Source organism: Alexandromys fortis, unplaced genomic scaffold, assembly GCF_014885135.2.
Source record: "Alexandromys fortis isolate MF-2015 unplaced genomic scaffold, M_Fortis_MF-2015_v1.1 scaffold_39, whole genome shotgun sequence".
In the NCBI taxonomy this organism is placed as follows: domain Eukaryota; kingdom Metazoa; phylum Chordata; class Mammalia; order Rodentia; family Cricetidae; genus Alexandromys; species Alexandromys fortis.
The window spans coordinates 3,445,725-3,462,352 of record NW_026067918.1 but is presented as its reverse complement, the minus strand read 5'-3'; the positions used below and the strand labels follow the sequence as shown (position 1 = coordinate 3,462,352).

Sequence of the window (16,628 nt, the reverse complement as noted above, 5' to 3'; positions counted from 1 at the left end):
TCGCTTCTCAGCACCACATAAAACAAGGTGTGCTGGTGCACACCTGTAATCCCAGCACTTGGGAGATGGAGGCAATAGGGTTGAAAGTTCAAGATCCTCCTCAACTACATAGCAAGTTTGAGGTCAGTCTGGGATAGGTGAGATCCTGTCTCATAGACACCAAAAGATAAAATAGGATAGACAGATGGCTTAGAGCTTAAGGGCACTTACTGATCTCCAAGAGGGCCTGAGTTTAGTTCCCAGCACCCACATCAAACAACTCATATCTTCCTATAACTCCAGCTCCAGGGATCTAATCACATGTACATACACACACACACACACACACACACACACAGAGAGAGAGAGAGAGAGAGAGAGAGAGAGAGAGAGAGAGAGAGAGAGAAATTAAAAGTAAAATAGAATAATCATATCTGCCTTCTGCTTCTAAAGCTAAGTCTGGTCTCACAAGTGCACTGTCGTTCTGGGAAGTGGTGTTTGGGTTTGTGACTCTCCATTGCATGCACATTCCACGGCAGAGAAAAAGAAAATGCAAAGAAGCTAAGCCCCAAAGACACAGTTAATATCCAAGAATGTGCCTCTTCCAAACTAAACAGTCATGATGTCAATTACATAGTAATGAAAAGGATATCATAACCTAGAAAAAAACTGTTCCATCACCTTCTGGGGTAATAAATCCTTACCTGGAGAAACGAACAGATGACATTCATGGAACTAAAAAATTCCCCATTCTTTCTGATTTTATTTGCCTATATTCAGCTTCCTAATAGGCCTCACCACTAAGCCAAATATGGAGTTGAAAACTCTATTCACTGAGTTTACCAATTAGAATTTTATGTTTGATGGTCTAAGATAGGCGTTGACAAACCACAGCCTTGTCAGCTAAGGACAACCCATGCTTGGCTTTCTAAGTTTTTATTGTAACATAGCCACCAGGCTTGTTCATTTAGGCGTTGTTTTCTGATGGCTTTAGATTTCAACAGAAGAGCTGAGAAGATTTAAAAAAAAAAAGTCCATGAAACAGAAAGCCAAAAATATTTATTATCTTGGTCTTTATAGAAATCATGCCAATTGATCAAGGATGACACAGTCTACATTCCATAGTGTTGATTAATCTATATTATATTGCAGTCTATTGATCTAAGAGGTCCACAAACTTCCATCCCTCCCCAACCAAGAAAGGCTTGCAAAATGATGGTTCATACATGATGTACATTCTCCTACGGAAAAGGTTCCAGTTTTCAACCGATTTCCAAGAGAATTATCATTTAACCAGTTAAGGCCACAGAGAAACCAAAGGCTGTCTTTAGCTGCTAGGACACTCAACAGTCTTATAAATGAGTAGAGGTCAGAGGAGAGAGGACGCCAGCATGGCCAGAAGGAAATGCCGTGTCCATTCATCTTGTTTGGTGGCTGCCTCTTCAGAGGTTTGCTCTCGCATTTTCACCCTGATGTCTATTTCCAGTGGCCTGATTGAAAAGTGTCCCTTCTGAAAAATTAAAAAAAAATACCATGCAGGTGACACTTATCCAAGTCACTCAAAGCCTCAATAAAAGCAGGGGGTTCCCTGAGCCAGAAAATCCCCTTCAAATCAGAAACTTTCTGACAAAATCCTGGTGCAATAAAAATTCACTTCACTAGCAGAACACCCACCATGATAAATCGAGTGAATACAGAAATCTTATTTTAAGGTCAGAGAAAGTAACGACCCCTCCATTCTAATAGGAATTGAGAATTAGATATTCATTGCGCTTTGAGGACAAAAACGGTGTTCTTCCTAAATACTCTCAGAAGGTGACCCCTCTGAACAGAAGTAATGAAATCCCAGGTTTAATTAAGACATTTTGAAGTTAAACTATGACATTTTAGGCCCTCTTGACTTCCTCTGTGGTGACATAAGGCACTAAAGTTCCTGAAGAGAATCAAGGAGAACGCTTGTCTTGCCTCCTCTAATGCAGAGACCACTGTCTGTTTCTATCACATTTTTAAAAACATTTTTAAATATTTTATTTTTAAGATATTGCTTTTGTGTGATGTGTGTCTGTATGCTTGTTGGTGTGGATGTATGCTCATGTGTGGGAGGTGAACGTGTATGTGAGTATACGGAGACTAAAGGTCAATGTGAAGGGTCTGTCTCTTCAATCTCTCACCAACTTTGTGTGTGTGTGTGACAAAGACCTCCTCTAAAATCAAAGCTAAAAGATTTGGCTACACTGGCTGGCCAATGAGCTTCAGGATCCATCTGGTTGCCCTCCCCACCCTCGACCTACCTCAGACTGGGGTAACAGGCACAAACCACCACGCTTGGGTTTTGCACGAATCCCCAGGATCTAAACCCGAAGCTCCACGCTTGCTCAACAGACCCTTTACCTCCTGATCCATCTCCCCAGCTCCAGAGGCATCATTTCTAGACTACGATATCCGGAACAGCAAAGACTGGTTTCGATCTTTAATTTCATAATTAAAGAGGCAGACATACCAAAAATATCAACGAGAGAGAGAATGAAAGAATATGAGGGGCTGAATGATTGAGAGCTCAATTTTGAAACTGGCCAAAGACTGAGCAAATTTCAGCATAGCATATGACCAGCACTCACAAGCCTTGAAATAACTCCTAGACATGGCAATAGATTATGATTTGCCAGGAGAAACGCTGACATCTGAATGGCGTGGTTTAAACGGCTACTATGAAGCAGCTTGGCTCAAACTGTTTGGTACACTGAAGTATCCCATACCTTGGCCCACAGCATCAAACACAAAGGAAGTTACTGAGACAACCCACCAACGGCACCATAAGTAAGGAAACTTTGGCAAGTGTGTAAAAACTTTTGTTAGGCTTAGAAGATAGTCAAGAACTTGACACAACAATCCATTTTAACGACATCCATATACACCCTTCTCCATTTCAGGGGACCCTGCCATTCTGATTTCACCAGTGCCCTCAACCCTGGCTGGTGTGCATCGGAAACTCATGAAGGCTTTTACTTTTTTTTATTTTTAATTTTTCTTCTTTTTTAAAAAGTACTAATTCCCAGACTCTACCTGAACCAATTAACTCCAAGTCTCTGGGCCCAGGACTTTGGCACTCATACAGACCACTAAGTGGCTCCAAAGTATACCAGGCTTAAAGCAGCTCCTCTTCCCACTACGGTGTTTTACAAGTTCCTGCCCTGGGCTCACAGACCACACAGGCGCACAAGTGCAAAAACCATGCTCTTTGTTAAAAGCATTTCAAAGTAGGAAACCAAGTGAGACCAATCAGATCCAGACCCAAGAGATGATTTACTTCAAGAGTTTCACTAGAAGGCCTAAGAGGGTTCTGGAGGCTTTTCCCCATTACTTTCTGTTCTCATAAGATGTGACTGGAGCCGGAAGACACACGTGCTCTCTGTCCATGTCAGAGAGAGGAGCTTTCAGATTAGGAAAGGCAGGTGGGGAGTTGAATGAACATGATCAGAGGATAAAACCATGTTTCCAGTGAGAAATAAATAAAATGGCTGTGTCTTTAGAGCAAAGAGAATTGTGCTTAGTCAAACAGGTATCATGGGGTGTGGGTGGGGTAACAGCGTGTGTGTGGTGTGTGTCTGAAGGGATGCAGAGAATGTGCCTATGTACAACACACTTGTGAAGGCCAGAGAACAGACTCAGTTATCTCTCCTCAGGTGTATCCCACCTTTTCTGGAATCTCAGCATGTAACCCAGGCTCACTGAGTCACAGGCTTCCAGAGAGTTGCCCGTTTCTACCTCCTATGTCACATTCTCCACTGGGCCGCCATGCCAGGCTGCTGTAGGTTCCAGAAATCTGAGAGGCAAGTGCTTACTGACAGCCATCTCGCCAGCCCTGACAATGGGTCTGCCTTCCAGCAGAATACAGAAGAGATGCAGAAGTGTCGGGCACACTCACTCTAAGCACGAGCCCTGTGCAAGAATCTCGAAGATGCAAAAAATACAGTGAAAACCCAACTGTTTATGCTTCCAAATCTAGAGGGGAAGGAAAAGAGTATTCAAAGAGGTCAGGGAAGGGGGAAAAGGTGTATTTTTCCTTCTTCCCTTTTTATCAGCATCTTGTTGTCTTCATATTCTAATAATGTCCTTGTATTAATACTGAGTCCCAAAGCAATGGCTCCTCACTAATTAGCAAAAGTCTATCTTTTCCCTGCCACTCATAAAACTTCTTAACCCTAGAGGGCCACAGAAGCTTAACCTAGAGAACCCATGGTGCCTTTAACCACAAGGGAAGAGTCGGTTGTTTAGTCAATCTGCTAGAATTTGAAAGTGGAGCTGGCCCCTCCATGGTACTATAGAAACATCTGACATGACCTGAGTCTATGACAGCTCAGCAGTCTGTTCTGAGGCAGTATCCTGAAGGACGCTGTCTTTCCTCTTCTTCTTCCACAGCCTGTCGCATAATAAGGCTTCTGTATGGCTTATGAAAGCAAGCAAAGCAAGGTAGCTCATGAGTTACAAAGGCCGGGCCCGGGGGGAGGGGGGCACATCCATGGAGGAGACTCAAGATCAGAAAGCTTCCTTTCTCTCTGAGTTCTCAAATCTCCTCTCATGACTGACTGGTGTCCTTCTAATAGAGGTGTTCCTAGAATCTACTTGGTGGGACTTGGCTTAACAAAAGAACACACAAACACACACGTGCACGCACACAAACACACACATATATACACAAATGCGCAGAGACAGAGAGAGAGAGAAAGATAAGTTGAGATAAAAAGCACACCATTTTCCATGATTTTCATTTTCCACTAAAACTATACAACAAATTTGAAGAGAACCATTGTTTTGCTTTGTTTTTTACTCTTTGAGCCATGACACAAGTGACTTTCATGTTTTCCAAAGTTGGGGGTTGGGATATGATCAAGAAAGACACTTTGACAATTCATTCAAAAGATGCAGTGGTTACCCAGGATTGAGTTGAACTTTTGGCACAGCAGCCACGACAGCTGCAAGCCACACTGCACAGGAAGAGCCCCTTTGTTTGAGATTTTTATAATATTCTTTAAAGATGCATATTAAATAACTTCCTCTGGACCACAAACATGATTGAACTTAAAAAATAAAAGCCCTATAAATACTGCCGAGTCAGCCTTGCTTCTGTATCTCCCTTCTTGCATAAAATGGAATATTTCCAACCAAGCACTGAAACATAAATATTAAAATAATAAGTGGGATACACTACAAATCTACTTTACAATTTCATCACTACTGTAGCACCTTGTTACCAGGGCCAATGCACTCATTTTGTAAAGAACACGAGAAATCTGAGAAGCTTGAGGACTCGTATGACTCGCCATTAAATATTTAATCACCTTTTCAAGTCCTAAGCCTTTATCATATTTCATCCATCTAGAGAGTTCATTCTATACTAGAGATTCCAAGGCCCCCTTTGGAGAAGAAAAAGAAAAATTAGGGAGAGAAAACCCTCAGGAAGGCAGGGTTCAATGATCTCAAGATGACTTTCTTGTTGGCGCTGTAATGAACTCACTTCACCCTGTAAGCCCACCAATCCACAGTAGGATCAACCAGTTAAGTTAAGTCCATGGCTTTTTAGTCCCCAAGTATCAGTTTTACAAAAGATGCCACATCTGTCGCTTTGGATTCGTGTAGGGTGAAAAATGGGTGTTGCTGGAAAAGAGAAGAAAAATGCATGGCATTAATACTTGACATTGATAATGTACAAAACTAGCAAGTTAATCTATCTGCTTAATAAATAGGTTAATATCTCTATCGAGGCAAGTCGGATTTTTCATATCTTTTGTAAAATCAAGCACATATCTATTGATGAGCATATCTTAAAGTTATCTCTTTGCTATCTCTAATTTTGATACATCTCGGCTTCTAATACAAATAATTTATTAGTTTAATAATAGAATATTTGTATAATAATATATTATTCTTCTAATAACCTATGCAAGTATGCTATATAATTCCATTCATACAGAAATACAAAGACTGGATAAGACCATCTCTTCCAAGTCATTTTAGACAGCTGCAGTAGCAAAATGATTAAAACTTCATAGACTTAGATTCTTCCACTTCAAGGGAATAAGAACAGGGTAGTAGAACAAGATATCAATATTGCTGAACAGTACGTGAGCAAAGAAGATATCTGTGCCTGATGTGGGAAGGTCATTTGTCAATCTGTTGTTTCATTGGTTAATCAATAAAGAAAACTGCTTGGCCTAATAAGTCAGAAAATTAGGTAAGTGGAGTAGAAAGAACAGAACACTGGGAAGAAGGAAAGTGAGCCAAACGCCATGCCTCTCCTCTCCAGGTTAGACGCAATGAAGCTCCAGCCCAAGAGGGACGTACATTAGAATCCTTTCCGATAAGCCACCACTTCGTGGTGCTACACAGATTATTAGAAATGGGTTAGTTAAGATGTGAGAGTTAGCCAAGAAAAGGCAGAAACTAATGGGCCAGGTAGTGTTTAAAAGAATACAATTTGTGTGTTTTTATTTTGGAGCATAAGCTAGCCAGGTGGCCAGGAGCCGGGTGGCAGGAATGCAGCCTGCAGCTCCTTCCACACGTGCCTTGACATTGGAAAACTGGTTTGAACTAAAACACCTAAGGCCACTTTCCAAGGCCACACCCACAGCTAAGAGCTCCATTACATCAGTCTTAAGGGGTTTGATTCACTCACAGAATAACACAGACTGACTGACGAACTACTGGTATGTTCAGAGAAAATTCAACTCAGAGATTAAAGACTGAATTTAAAAAAGAAAGGAAATTTCTTTGTATACAACTCAGATTAAGTCAACTTAAAGAGAGGAAACTACAACATTAAGTCTTATATTTTGTGGAGAAAAGGTAAGGCAAGATGCAAGAGCCCACATATTTCAAGGCAAGTCAGATGATTAAGCTATTGAGCAATCCTCCAATCTTCAGTTGGAGAGACATACATTATATCATATTCATCAGTCCTTCTAGTAGGAACAGAAACTAAGCAAACAAACTCAAAAGGATAATTCCTTCAGGTACCAACACCACACACACACACACTACCTTCTCTACCAGGCCCAGGTCTCCAACAGTCTGGGAGTAAGTACTCTAGTTTGAATGGATCAACATGAGTCTTTTCTCATGCAGACATGAGATGACTCACTGTTTCCCTGATGAGGGGTTCAGTTTGCAACCTCCATTCTGCCTACCAGTAGGTTTTCTAATTATATTTGCTTGAAACCTGACAGTAGAAGGCTGCATGAGTCAGCTTTGTGGAGAACTGAATGCCCACCCATGTGAGTTTTAGGAAACAATGCCATGGGGGAAGGAACAAAGAAATAAAACCCAGAAGAAAGTAGGTGGTCACTTTTGAGCACTGTGACTCAGAACATGGAAAGATCTTCTGTTTTTGCCCATTAGAGGATATGAGCTGAGTGCTGGCTCAGAGCCTTACACCCAGTGCGAAGCTCTAGATTCAAGGCCCTTCATTCCGACTTCCCCCATCTGCCAGCCAGTGACACCACTTTCAATTACTGACCACTTACATGGCACACTTGCCACGGTTCTGTTTTTGTTGTTTTATTTTAACCATTATACCTATCAGCTTTCCCACATCCTCTTGACATTTGGGGATCTTTTAATGTGCTTAAAAAGCTTTGGACTATCAAAACAGAACATGCCAAACCTCAGTTTGCCTTGATGACCGCTTCCCGTGCTGACAGCCCCACCTTGACTCTTATTCTGCTGTTACTAGCTCAGTCTATGGAGCTTGAGTCCATGAATGAAATAAATCCTATCATCTGAAACCTTTAATTACAAACAAATTCTTTAGGTATCTTTTAGTTTATCCCAGAGTAAGAAAATACTGTGAGGGCCAGGAGGCAAGAGGTGAGGAAGCAAGCAGACAAGCCAATCAATAGGGAAGGTGAGCGTAGCCTTGCACGGGGCTTAGCAATTGAGGAGTGTTGAGAACTGGATTCCTTCTCTAAGCAACGAAAAGACCACGGATAGAAAAGGCAGCAACATGAAGATGGCCACATGGGGCCTTAAAACAATCCCCAGGCTACAGCCCCAGTTCAAGTCCCCCCCCCTCCAAAAGGGCCAAGTCTGAAGAGAGAGGACTCTGTACCAGTTAGGATTCCTACAGTGCCATGGAGAAGCAAGGAGATTCATAGACAGGCTGCCAAAAGCAGAGAAGCAAGCCACAATCACTATTAGGCCTCCAAAACATCCCAGGTATACACCACAACCTCCAGGATTGTAGGCTCAGTTACCCTTGTTTAAGCTGCAATTCGAGTCAATAATTTTCTCAGACATTTGAAGAAGACAATCACTTTGCCAGGATATCATCTAAGCAGCCTGTTTACTATTTCTGGAGGTAAACATTTAAGGCAGGAGTAGTCAAACTACAACCCATAATCCAAATCTAACTCCCTGTCTGCAAGGATTTGAATGAGAAATGTCTCCCATAAGCACAGATGCTTAAATACTTGGTCTTAAGATGGTGATGCTGTTGGGGTAGATTTAGGAGGCATGACCTTGTTGGAGGAAGTGTGTCAGTGGGGAAGCTTTGTGGTTTCAAAGACTCATGCCATTCCGAGTTGGCTCTCTCTGCTTCCTGCTTGCAGTTCTAGATGTGACTTTAGCTTTCCACACCTTTGTTTGCTCCGTCATCAAGGGCTCTACCCTTCTGGAAGTATCTGCCCAAATAAACCCTTCTTTCTCTAAGTTGACTTGGTCATGGTGCTTTATCACAGAAATAGAGAAGTTACTAATATAGTATCTGACTTTTAAATAAAGTTTTATTGAAACACAGCACATACTCTTTTTGCTTTCATGGATTGAATATCACTGCTTTCCGCTTAGTTCATTCATTGTTAACATCAACTGCAAGGCTAACCTAAAATACTAAATCTAAAGACTAAATCTAAAGACTTTTTTAAGCAAAAAAGAAGAACTGGATGATATCTGCTGTAGAAATCAAATGCTACAAAGCAGAAGTCCAAATAGATGTGCAAATAAGATGGGCTTGACGCATGTCTAGCCCTCAATCCGAATTAGGGTGAAAACTATCGGGGATTCTGTAAGAAGTACACATCTGAGTTGGAGTTTTGATAACAATATTCCTTTATTAGGGAAAAAAATGATCTTTTATCCCCTTCGTATATCTTCACAAATTCCTAAACTTGAAACAATAGCCTCCCAACACGTGTTGCTTAGTGCTGAAGTCAGGGAGTTCCGACTCAGAGTTTCCATTTAAAAACCTCAATTCCACAGGAAAGCAGGGAACAGTTATGGTCTTAAAAGGCACGTCCATTTCCAGTACCACAAAGACTAATGCCTTAAAGGGGGATATTGCCCACACAATCTTATATTAGTAGACATGCCAAAACCCCCCTCAGTGTTTGTTAGGTTGTAGCGGGAAGGTAGGCATCACCACCAGATGCTAAGGTATAGGAAATACTTTTTTCCTCAAATGTTTTCTGATGAAATTTTTTGATAAGAGGCCACTTAGGTAAAAAAGAAATGTTCTGCACTGTAAGTAGCTGAACTACAGAGAAAATGTCCTCATATTAGAAATGAGTTACAATGCAGAGACACCGGGATTTGAAGTTCCGTAGAATTCTACAGGAAATCCTCCCTGTCTATCACACTTCATGTGCAGTTATCTTTTCGCGACAGTCAGGCCTCCAATTAATTGCTTTTATGAAATAATAACCCAAGAACAAACATTCAACTTAATGCTCAAATATCACATGGCTGTTTTTATAAAGCTGTTGAGGGTTGACTACTGGACACTGCTCTTTTGAGGGTGGACAATGGAAGCCCAAGGAGTTGGCCTGATTCCAGTTCTTCCAATCAGAGTACGGTTCAGTGTAAATAAACCAAAGCTAACACCCAGACCTGAAGCAATGCATACCCAGGACGATCACACAGGTCACCTTTCATAACTTTTTTTTCCCAATACCTTATTTTTAATTATGTGGCTATGTGTACGGGGAGGAGGAATGTTCATGTGAGTATCGTACCCACATCAGCCTGAAGTTGACATCAACCTCTCCGGAGCTGGAGCTGCAGAGCTCAACCACTAAACTATCTCCATCCTCTCTTCTATGACCCTTATGGATATTCCCAAATGGCTCTTTCTCTGTGCCTCAGCTATCTCAATCCACCATTCAAAAAAGAGATACAGGAGCCTGTACTCCTGCCATGCACTCAGCTGATCGGATGGTGAGGTTGCGCGGAGGATGGAAGAGCGCACCTTGTGACAGCCGCTAGCAGGCCCACTAATAAAAGATCTCAATCAAATGTGTTCTTCCATCTCTCGGAATTGGGACAACATCATAACTCTCCTATGATGGCTATCAATTAACTGCCAACTTGACCTAACCCAAAACCATCTGAGAAAGAGAATCTCAGTGAGGAATTATCTGGCTTGGGTTAGCCTGTGTGCATGTCTGTGAGAGACTGCCTAAATTGAGTTTGTTCTATGAGAAGATCCAGTTCACTGTGGGCACCACTACTTTTTAGGCAGAGGGTCCTAGGCAGTGTTTTCAGAGCAGTGAAGTCAAGCTAAATGCAAACAGGCAGACAACTTGTACTTATTTCTGTCTCTGCTCTTAACCATGAGTGGGATATGAAGACTTGTGCCTTAACCTACTGCTGTCCTGACTTCCAGGCAGTGGTGGAATAGCCGAGAACCATGAACTAAAATATACCCTTCTTCTCCTAAGTTGCTCGTTGTTGGTGTAGCTTATCAAAGCATCAGAAATGAAACTAGAACATCTCCCTCCCAGTGCTAAGATTCAAACCTTAGTCATCAGGATAGATCTGAGGGGAGGTGGTAAACACAAATTCACATAGAGCCTAAATGTTGTATTCCTCTCCCAAGTGTATTCATCGCATATTCAACATCTCTTCTGGTAGAAATACTACCCAGAGCAACAGTGCTGGGGGTTTGTTTTCGCCCATGTTTTACTGATAGGACAAACAGTAAATACAGAGGCAGGCATTTTACCTCTTTCCATCAAAATGAAGACAGCAAAAGGTAAGGAGAAAGAAATCCATCTAATTCGCCCACAGTTTGTTCTGAAAACTTGATGGGCCACATAGCTGGTAAGTTATCTCACTGATGTCTCTGAACTCATACATCCCATACATTTATCGTGGGAATCTTCCAAATTTGAAAACATAAATATTACGGACATAAGTGTTTTCCAGGTTTACCCACGTGGAGAACAGCACTGGGAAAAATGACATAGTCTGAGTTTGCATCAAAAGAAAAGAGGGGGGGGAGGGNGAGGGAGGGGGGAGGGAGGGAGGGGGGGAGGGAGGAAGGAAAATGAGCATAAGCCAGCAAGATGGTTCAGCAAGGAAAAGCACTTGCCGCGTTCAATTCCCAGACCCACGTGGTGGAAGGAAAGAACTGACTCCAGCAAGTTGTCCTCTGATGTCATGTGCACTGTGACAATGAATGGCTACAAATATACAAATGCATGCACATAAACTAAATAGAATATTTTTAAAGGACAAAACACAATGAGAAGGGACCTTCACTGTTTCTTTAGTCCAGTTCCTGGGAATCAACCATCTCTTAATGGGATCAACTCTTCCTACTTGATGATCTACTCAATATCTTAGTCATGGCTACTTCACAGTTAGTTAGTTAGTTAGTTAGTTAGTTAGTTAGTTAGTTAGTGGGATCAACTCTTCCTACTTGATGATCTACTCATCATCTTAGTCATGGCTGCTTCACAGTTAGTTAATTAGTTAGTTAGTTAGTTAGTTAGTCAAGTAGGTGGGTAGGTAGGTAGTTAACACACACCAAAGTGTTCACACTCACCATAAGCTCTGGATACGTGGGCCGTTCTTTGGAATTTTTCTTCAAGCTTAAAGAAAGAAAAATAATCACATTAAAAATATAGAAACCATTTTTCACTGTTAGGATTTAAGAACCGGTGTAAGACTGACCATAACTTTTTTTTTTAATGCAGAGAAAACAGGTTTCCTATCTCGACTTCTCAGAAACTATGTTTTAAACCACTGTGGGATTAGATGAGTCAGTGTGGAAGTGGAGTGTTGGGGTGTGTTTGTTTTCCTTTAATTCAACCATGAGTGCCATTCCGTCCAACTGTTCTGATCTAGAGCCATCGCCTTTCCAAACCTACACGTACTTTCCTTCAGGGTAGCTTCTGATCCCGCCTCCCAGGAAAGAACCAGCAAACGCTTCTCACAGGACACTCTGCTCTGCACCCCTTCACTGCCTTCACTGTGTTGCCCTCCCTTTTCCCCTTTCATACACGGCTGGCTTTGACACGCTCCTACCCCAACCTGCGTGGGACAGAAACCGCGAACCTGAATTCAACTGAGGTAGTGCGCCTTGTTCACTGTGTCTTGGTGGATAAGAAAGGAAGGCATATTCAGTCAGCAAATTATCAATTATTCTTAGAAATATTTTGTGGTTCTGCAGCACTGTCTAGTGGTCACTCGGTTCTCTGAATACCCAGACATTTAATAACATTTGATACCAGAGGCAATCCTCATAAAACTGCAACATGAAAGAGACCAAACCCGTCACCCCTGTCCTCAACCCACCCCTATTCTTTCTCCACCCCTGGCTCTAAAATGGAAAAAGAAAAGCTACAGTTTACTTCACATTAGAGTTCCAGGTTATAGAATGGAGAAAAGGACAGCCTTGGAAACGAGGGGGTGCAAAATAACCTCAGGATTCTGTAGCCACTGGACCATAAAATCATATGCGAATGAAAAAAAAAAGTTGTCAATAAAGTTGAAGAAGCACAATGTGACAGTGTATTAGGTTGCTAGGATTTGTGCTGAGGGGTCCTTGTGAGCAAGAGAGGTCTTGCACACATGTCACGAGCTCTGCTGCACCCACAGAAGCTAATCACCGTGAGGGAAGCAAAGGACAGATCTGTGGGAGGGTGACGTCATTGGGAGACTTGGAACCACACAGTTTTAAGCAAAATGAAATTCTTTTTAAAAATTAAAACGAGAGGAAGCTTTTTGAAGCAAAACAACTTAAAAAGCAGCCTACCAGTTTATTCCAGGCAATGCTGTGGGTAGAAGCCAGGGAACCTGAGACAGGGTACAGGTAGAGGTGAGGACAGAAGTTGCAACCTGGAACTGAGGGCACACCTAGGACCTAGTGACCTCAGGGACCAGACAACCTATGAGAGAAAGTTCATCTCAACTGGGGATAAAAATAGAGCGCATTAGAAAGAAGAATTATCAACTGTCAGCGTGGGGCTGGGATGAGAATGTGTGCCTTGGTGAAATGAATGAGTTTTTAACCCACTCCTGGCTCTGCATACACCTATTTCCTAGGGTCAATGTTGGTGGTTCCCAATGGTGGTGATCCTGTACCTCCGCTCCAGGGAACATCTCTCTATGTCTAGAGGCATTTTTGGTTGTTGCAATTCATCAGCAGTGCTGTTGCAAGCATTTGACAGAGGCCAAAAATGTTGCTAAGCATCCTTCAATGAACAAGCCTATCTCCCATAACAAAGATAATTCATTTAAAAATGCCCTTGGTACAGACATCAAGAGGTCAAGAAGCCTTGCACTGGACTGTGTGCCATTGGGTGGCCCTCTTTATTTTTTTTTTCAATTTCCTATTTCCTTCTCTAAAATGGAACCTATTTAGACGAATCATCTCCAGTTGTTTCATATGCTATCTGCTTATATTCTCATCACGAAAACCTCCTATCTCTCTCCTCTGTCTTCCGAGAAACTAAAATTGTCTAAATTCAAGTATTAGCTGAAATGCCCTCAGAGCATTATTGCCTTGCACACAGAGCCTAGATTATTTTTATTATATAGGAGCCCCAAATATCCAGCTATTGTTCAAAGCAAATCTAAACCTAGAAATTCTTCTTCATTGATTAATTGACTTTACTTATTAAATCAATAAAAAGAAACATAAGCACAACATTAAAACTACACTCAATATTCAAATGATTAAATATGAAATCTGAGGGGCCAGCAAGATGGTTCAACTAGGTAAGGGCATTTACTGCCAAGACTGGCAACCTGAGCTTTATTCCTGGAACCCACACAGTAGAAGGAGAGAACGGACTCCCGGATATTACCCTCTGACCTCCATATGTACACCATGGCTGCTTACACCCAACAGAAGGAAAGAAAGGAAGGAAGGAAGGAAGGAAGGAAGGAAGGAGGGAGGGAGGGAGGGAGGGAGGGAGGGAGGGAGGGAGGGAGGGGGAGGGAGGGAGGGACAGAGGGAGGGAGGGAAGGAGAGAAAGAGAGAAGGGAAGGGAATGAAAATGTTTAAAGTAAATTAAATCTGGAACACTTTTATGTTCTACCTTCCCATGACTAACTTTTTACTCAATCGTAGAACTAAGGGAATGTTTAGCTAAGAGAAACATCTTGATCTTTATATGTTAAAATAATAGGCTCTTGGAGCAACCAGAGATCTTCCAGTTGGTCTAAAGACTTTAAAAGTTCCTCTTTTTTTTTTTTTTTTTGATGTTCTTGTCATTGTGACGCTAAAGAGAGAACCCCAGACCTTGCACAGACTAGGAAAGTACTCTACCACTGTGCTATAGCCTCATCCCTGAGGCTTTCAAGTTTAAAGTAAAAGCGACCTTGAGACAGGACATTTTTATTCTCTATTACAGTTTACAAAATTTTCTGTCTTGTTTTAATCTGTATTTTTTAAATTGGAAAAAGTCACCATAGTTGATCAGTGAGAACGTGTTAAGATTTCTCAAACCTCAGAGGCTGTTGCCCAATTGCCCAATAGCTACTTCTTGACTTACGGCCCCTGGTCAGAAAGGAAAGTGTATCCCCAACTACAGAGTTGTAATAAGAAGGACTTACACAGTCGCTGGCCCTAGTAATGATGCCTGTAATTCCAGCACTCAGGAGGCTGAAGCAGAAGGATTATAGAATCAAGGCCAGCCTGGGCTACAGGGGGACTTTTAGGACAGTCTAGTGCATACAGTAAAACCCTAGCTACAGAAGAAGAAATAATAGCTGGAGAAGGGAGAAAGGGAGGAAGGAATGAAGGGAAAGAAAGACCATTCACTGAATTAGTATAACACATCTAACCTATTCTCTCCATCTTTTCAGTCAAAAACACTTCAAACGTGGCACTAAGAATAGCAAAAAATGCCCAAGATAAAGTTGGGGCGGAAGCAAATTTTCCATGTTTAATAGGAAACGCTTGAAATTCCATATAAAATAACAACCTCGGTGTTCAAAGGCACACCACTTTCTTCTTGGATCGAAGTCTGGCTTTTGAATGTTCGAGTGGCTTGTCATTTTCAAGTGTGCAATTAGCTAACGTCTCTAATTCCTCTTCCAAATGCCACAACACAGGGTCCTGACCATGGCTGACACTCCAAAACAGATCCATGCTGTCTCGGGAATTGCTGGCTTGAAGTTTATGCTGACCAGAGGTTTTCTGCCTATTTGAACTCCCCCTGATCATTTCCAAGAAGGGCTATTTGGTGCGTCCACAGAATAAAAACACAGTGTGCCTCTGAAGCCATACATTTGTCAAAAGACAAATAAATAATCTACTGCCTCTTTCGCTGCCCTTTTCTGAACAAGCAGAATGTGTTTAATTGACTCTTTCATTCTAGCTCCTGAGTCAAACAGTATTGACATCTGGACATCCGGACAGGCCTCTAACACACTTGGGTATGCCAATGGGCTCGCTCTTTAGCTGGGTACCGAGACTCCAAAGTAGGTCTGGAGGAACCATTGTGGCAGCAGGCAGCTTGTTTCTATTCAGTTTCTTGTGTGAACACTTACAAAGACGTTCTAGTGAAAACTGCCAAGCTGCTAGGCCAGAGAAACGGTTCCGTTAAGAAAGCGCTCACCCTGTGAGCATACAGACCTGAGTGTGATCCCCAAAACCCACAGAAAAAGCCAAGAGCAGCAGCTCACACTTCTAATTTGAACACTGAGGAGGTAAAGAGAGGAAGGTCCTTGGGCTTTGTGGCCAGCCAGCCAAGCTGAATGAGACACCGTTTCTCAAAAAATAAGGTGGATCATACCCAAGAAACGACACCTGCAGCTGACCTCCGCCCCTTCACATGTACACATAACACCTACATACACACAAAAACATACACAACACACGTGCATGAACAACTATATGCACTCAAATCCATTCACTATGTGTGTGTGTACAATATATATGCACACAACATAAAACATATGAATCATATATGTATGTGTGTATGGTCCATAATATATATACATATAAATGTGTGTGTACATTTTGTATATACACATATATTCTCCATCTGCTACGATCCCACTTTTGATAAACTCTTATATTAAACCTCTTACAAGACTGGACTGTAAGGATTTCCTATTAGAATTCAGCATTTATATCCAAAAACAAGGTCTTTTTTGTCATGTGGTGGTCTGAATGAGAACTGCTCGCCATAGTCGCGGGCATTTGAATATTTGGACCCACTTGGTGACACTGTTCACTGTTGGGAGCAGTTCAGAAGATGTGGCCTTGCTGGAGGAAGTATGTCACTGGGGACTGACTGGCTTTGAGAGCTTAAAGATCTCACCCTATGACTGAACTAGGGGCCCTCTGAATGTGGGTAACAGTTACATGGCTTGGTCTATCTGAGGAGACCCTGGCAGTGAAACCAGGATCTATCCCTGGA

General features: G+C 42.0%; 1 protein-coding gene across 4 annotated transcripts in view; it reads right to left on the bottom strand.

The window, feature by feature from the left end:
* Positions 1–474: 474 nt before the first annotated feature.
* Positions 475–16,628, bottom strand: part of Map2k6 (mitogen-activated protein kinase kinase 6) — a 129,689-nt gene continuing 113,535 nt past the window's right edge. For all 4 annotated transcript variants that reach the window (XM_050140405.1, XM_050140406.1, XM_050140407.1 and 1 more), the window contains exons 11-12: positions 11,798–11,843; positions 475–5,634 (exon numbers count right to left, since the gene is read on the bottom strand). In XM_050140405.1, the coding sequence (XP_049996362.1) occupies positions 5,557–5,634; positions 11,798–11,843 (124 nt within the window). In that variant the 3' untranslated portion in view covers positions 475–5,556. The remainder of the gene's footprint in view (positions 5,635–11,797; positions 11,844–16,628) is intronic.